The 5903-nt window shown below is 46.2% G+C and overlaps 1 protein-coding gene across 1 annotated transcript in view; it reads right to left on the bottom strand.

Moving 5' to 3' along the window:
• LRRC1 (leucine rich repeat containing 1) overlaps positions 1-5683 on the bottom strand; it is a 115520-nt gene extending 109837 nt beyond the window's left edge. The window contains exon 1 of the mRNA XM_019537540.1: positions 5468-5683. Coding sequence (XP_019393085.1) covers positions 5468-5626 — 159 coding nt within the window. The 5' untranslated portion in view covers positions 5627-5683. The remainder of the gene's footprint in view (positions 1-5467) is intronic.
• Between the last annotated feature and the right edge of the window lie 220 nt (positions 5684-5903).

The following is a 5903-nucleotide window of genomic DNA, read 5'->3' as shown; positions in this document are numbered from 1 at the left end:
CTGGTTTGATTGAAATTTCAATATTGAGCACGTACTGGAAAGTAAATAAATTGATGTTATTTGTATTTTGGCAAGTAGAAAACAGCTCACCAGTGAACTCAAGATTTATGTTGACAAGAGAAAATTGGCCATTTTGTTTTATGCCTGCTCATGCTAAGAAACAGAGCCCTAAGTACATCCCGCAGTACATATTTGGTTCCCATCACAATAGCTTCATCCTGTGTTTCTCTCTACTCTGCTTGCAGATTCAGATTTAGGACTGGGGGAAGAACAGAAGACAACCCTTCCCAAAAAAGGCCAATTCTCAGTGAGGTCCATTATCTGAACCAGGGATGTCCAACTTAATGGACGGAGGTCACACCGCGTGAGCTACACCAGCAGGGACTGCATCAGTGTGCATCACAGGCCTCCCAGGCACTCCCCTGCTACACGGGTGCTGCCCACTTGCTATGACAGTGGGCACATGTTTCCCCCCACCCTGCTGCACCATGCATGTGGGGGTGGAAGCAAGTGCCTCAGCCCCTCTTTCAATTCCCTGGGCTCAGGCTGTTCTGCGGCACCAACAATCCACCTCATGTGCTTACCCAACACAGCTGGCTGTGTCAGCCTGCTCTGCCCTGACCCATGGGGCCAGGCAGGAAGCAGAAGCTAGAGGCAGGGGGAGCCTGAAGCCCCTAGCTCAGGGGTAGGCAACGTTTTTTGGCTGGAGTGCTGAAAAAACCACAATTTCTACCTTGGAAGGTGCCGGAGTGCCGACATGTCAGAGCCTGGGGTCTGCTTGCAGCAGGGCTTGCAGCCTCCCAGCCACCTGGTGGGAGCAGCCTGGGCTCTGTGGTTGGCAGCAGCTGCTTAGAGCCCGGGCTGGCGGTGCTGTGCTGAGCAAAATGGCTTTGCGTGCCATGCTTGGCACACATGCCGGGGGCTGCTGACCCCTGCCCTAGCTGCTACTGTTGCAGATAGAGCAATGAAGGGAGTGGCAGCTGAATGAGGCCTGTGAGCTGTTGTGAGGCACTTTTGACCAAGCCCCACGTGCCACAAGTGACATGGGCAGCCTCTGCATGTGGCATACCATAGATCAGGCAGGAAGCAGAAAGCCGTGGCAGATGGAACAACAGAAGGGGATTGGAAGGGCACTCCAGGAGAGCACAGAGCCTAGATTTGACATACCTGCCAGAAGGCTGACCCCCCACCACCCTACGCCCTTGTTTTCATAGTATGACAACAGCACTTCAGAGGCCAAACCAAGAACAGAGCACCACTAAGTAAACACAATAATAAGGAATGTACAACCAACAACTTCACAGAGACAGCAGGTGAAAGGGGACACAGATATGCGGAGAGGTGAAGTACCCAAAGCAGTGACAATGTTAGGAATAGAAATCCATGTGAGCTTGACTCTAATCCTGTATTACTCTGCCACAAGGGTCTTCTCTCTAGCTTCAATTGTTTCTGTAGTCCTTCCCACAAAGCAAATGAACATCAATCATATACATCAGTCAAAAACCAAGAAAAAAGGGATAGACTTTGCCCCCTTACAATGAGCAAGTACTGTACTGTACAATCCTTCTTCAGAAGCACAACTTCTTAACTCTACTCAAAGACTAACTATATGCAGAACAATCAAAATATTTCTATAAAGTATGTAATATTCTTCTTTCCTCAAGAACAGTCTAAATAATCCCTTTAACTGACCCCAAGTGCCAAATCCCTAACCAAGACACAAATGCTTTATAATGTTGTGGAATAACTTACAGCAACAGTACACTCTGTGGCCTACAATCAATTCATTTGCTGAAGAACAGGCTATTAAGAACTTCATGGCATAATGCAAGGTTCTCATTTTCCCTGGTTTTTCCATAATAGTGGTAATGTACCAAGAACCAAGTAAGGGAATTTCCAAATTTAGTCTAAGAATGTCTCTAAAAGCTTGTGCAAGTGCTCTTTGTTTTTCATGCTTTTTTTAAATAGGGGCACAGTGTGAGATGTTATGTTATATTGTGCCCTTAATACAAAAATGGGACTGTTCAGAACTACTGTTTTACCAGTTCATAAAAACAGCTCTCCCAAAGATATCAACGGCATCTTTTGTTTCACAACACTGAGATTTGATCCTTATTATACCCCTTCCCAGTTCTGTACCTTCACTTTACAGAATGCAGCAACATTATCCTCTTAATATTAAAAGCACATCAACCTGGGACTGGCAAAGTTGCACATTACTATTCTTAATAAGGCCAGTTTTACTACAATGGCAACATTTTAAAAGCTTTTGATGTAATGGAAATTTTAGAGAAGGACGTTCCAACTCCAGTTTCAATAGATTAGGAGACTGCCATAGTACATCTGTTTCCTTTTTTCATTTTTGCTAGAATATCCAAAAAACACACACACACATTTTTCATAGATTAATTAAATGACATTACGGAATAGAGGAAGAATGGTCATAGTACAGTGCCCTTCTAAAAACTCTAATGAAGTATCTTCATATGGTATTGACAAGACATGAAGCATCAGGATAAATGTCACTACAGACATGTTTTCATAATCAAATTGTGTGTTGAACCATCTTGCAATACGTATAAAAACCCACACATCAGTTTCCTGCCAAACTGCAAGAATTCTTAATTTACTTTTTTATCTGCTAAGAACTTATTTTTAAACTTAGATTCTTGCTTATTTCTACTGCAATCCCAAGACACCTCTTCATATCTGTAGAGCTTCCTGTACCCTGAGAAGAGACTAATTTCTATACCTTCGCTAGGCAGGCAATCTCACAGGGAATAGATTCTAGTTGGGCAGATGGAAAAAACTACTGTACAAGTCACCAAACAGATATCAAGAGTACTGCTGATGAAAGAAAACGTCTGTGGAAACAGCATGGATAAGTTTGCATCTGTCATTTAAATCAGCCAACTCTTATGTTTACACAGAGCTCTAGTTGCAAAGGAATTTATAAAGCACACTCATACCTGTTATAAGGCTGTGTCCGAGAACAAAAAAAAACAACAAAACAGTAAGTGAAGGAGTGCAATGCGCTGCACAACAAGGAGGAAGACATTCTGGTCAGCTTTAGTTTCCTCTTATGAAAAATATGGCTCAAAGAACGAGAGAATCTTCAAAAGTGTCACACCTGCAACAATCCATGCACAAATTGTACAAAAACAGATTCATTTCCCTCAGAAAAAATCTAGAGGCAGCCAGCCACGCCAAGGGTCACACCAGGAAGCCCTTATAAACAAAGCTGTGCAAAACCAGATCTGTCTCCCTCAGAAGAATGAAATTCTAATCAGCTCCACCAAGATTCAAAACCTGTTATTTCAGGTATTTCAAAAGATGCTGCTTAGCTCAAGAAGCCATTCCTTTTTATTAAACATCTTTTCCAGTCTCAGAATGCATTCCATAATTATTGTTCATAATAAAGAGTCAAACACTCTTGTAAGAAAGCTGGTAAAAAAACAAAACAAAACATGTGATTTTAAGTTTTAGAGAATGAACACAATCACCCCGTTTCAATGAAAGACACTGACACTTGTAAATTCTTTTCTGGCTTATCTGTTCAACTACAACCCATGAGACTCATACATAGGTTCAAAATTCCACGTTCAGAAAAGTTCACCTGCCCCCTATATTTAGTTAAGGCTGCTTCACTTTCAGTGTCATGTTTTGAAGACTACACTTCACAAGCATTATGCAAGTATACAAAGTTTATACAATGGAATGTTTGTAAAATCACCAGTTTATCAAGTGAAAAAGTAAATAAGCCCCCACCCCACTACATTTTAAAGAAAACTGTTCCAGCTGGACAACTGTTCTTTTCAATTATGTGGGATCAGAGCTTTAAGTATTTAAGAATAATGCACCTTTACTACTTTTGGTAGTGGCAACACCTACTTGTTTCATAACTGATTTGTAGGCGTAAGACAGGGAGGTTTGGCACCTGATAGAATAACTCATTCAGAGTGGCATAAGATTTTTGATTAGTAGTAAGCCTTGACCTGTTATGAATCAGACTTGGACTACAGTATGTCAACAGCAGACTGCACGTAAGATTCCAGTGAATATTCTTCCGGAAAACCTGCCAAACTCAGGTGACTTTGCAGAGCTTGTACTATATCTATGGTATGTAAAAAACATCGGAGACGCTATATTTCAGTCTCCCAATGCAGAAAGGAAAAAGGAAAATCTCATTGATAGAGAAGGATTTTTCCCCCTCAGTCCAGAAAAGGCTTTACTTAGCTATAAAAACATGACAGATCTTTTTTTAATTTGCTTGAGTGTTTCTTTGACTTAGCAGGTGTGAACACATGGGGTGATTAACAGTGACATCAGGGAACTGCAGACCTCTGACCTCTCCCTCCCACCGCAGGGGTTCTACCTTGATCATTTGAAAACACTCTCTGTGTCTCTGTATCTCTCTTGGAAAAAAAATATCTTGGCAGTGTCCCTTAACTAATCAGACAGGCGGGTACAGTAGGTTCAACTGAATGATGAATCATTAAGGACCTTTCATTGTGACACACTGCTCCTGTTTCACGCACATAAGACAACTCCATGCTTCTTTTTTTCTTTTTTCCAGGGGGGTTCTTTTTTGTTTCAAAGGATTTGGGTATTTTTCAGGTGACGACCACAACGCGTACACTGCTGCTCTCCCAGCTGCTGAGTTCTCAGCATGTATCTTTGTGAAAGGTGACAGTCGAGGTCGAGCATGTTGCCTCGATCCTGAGGGCTGACTGGCACAGCAGAAGGCTTCCAGAGGAAGCCAAAGAAAGCAGACAACTTACACCTGGACAAAACTCCACGGATCTTGAGCTCCAAGGGTCTCTAACTCACTCCAAAGCTCTCCAGCTCCAGGAATATCCAGCTCACTCCAGGGATCTATAATCCCAGAGCTCTTCAACTCCTTCCAGGGATCTCCAACTCCAGAACTAACTCACTCCAGGGGTCTATAATGCCAGGGATCTCCAATTCCAGAGATCCTTTGGAGAAGGAGATCCTTGGCATTATAGAGCCCAACTTCAGGGATCTCCAACTCCAGAGGATCTATGCCAGGGATCTCCAGCTTCAGAGCTCTATAACTCACTCCAGGGACCTATAACTAGAGATATCTCCAACTCCAGAGCTCTATAACCACACCAAGTATCTATAATGCCAGAGATTTCCAGCTAGTTGGAGAACCCTGGCATTACAGATCCCAACTTACACCAGGGATCTCCAGCTTCAAACCTCTATAACTCACTCCAAGGACGTGTAACTCCAGAACTAACTCGCTCCAGCGGTCTATACCATCGCCGGCATCGCTACCTCCAGGGCTCTCCAAGCACCATGCCAGGCAAGCGGCGGCGTTTGGGGGGCGCCGGCGCGCAGGCTCCCCGAGGAGGGGTCCGGCACGTCGCGGGCAGCCGGGCAGGGGCACGCGGCCCCGGGGCCGGCACCTGCCAGGGGGGGGAGCGGGGCCGGGCCGACTCACCTTGGGCAACTCGCGGAGCTGGTTGGCGTCCAGCAGCAGCTCCTCCAGACTGCGGCTGTAGCGGTAGATGTCGTCGGGCACGGCGGCCAGCGAGCAGTGCCGCTTGTCGATGGCCTCCACATGACGGTTGCACCGCCACAGCGGGATGCAGTGGAACATGGCCCCGGGCCGGCGGCGGCGGCAGCGCGCCCGCCCGCCGGGCGCCGCTTCCTCCCGCCCGCTCCTCCTTATATAGGCTGTGGCCGCTCTGCTCCGCTCCAGCGCCCGGGCCCGGCAGCGGCGGCCGCGCAGGTAGCTCCGCAGCCGAGGCGAGGCGAGAAACTTCGCGGATCGCCCGTGTCCCGCTCTACCGGCCGCCGAGTCGCGCCGGGGCCGGGCGCTGCCCGCTGCGGCACCGCCAAGCCGCCCTCGCGGGGCGCGCACAGGTGGGAAGTTT

Source organism: Crocodylus porosus, unplaced genomic scaffold (genome assembly GCF_001723895.1).
Source record: "Crocodylus porosus isolate Cpor-Errol unplaced genomic scaffold, CroPor_comp1, whole genome shotgun sequence".
Taxonomy (NCBI): Eukaryota; Metazoa; Chordata; order Crocodylia; family Crocodylidae; genus Crocodylus; species Crocodylus porosus.
Note: the sequence above shows the minus strand (reverse complement) of the source record. Positions and strands in the feature narration are given on the sequence as shown.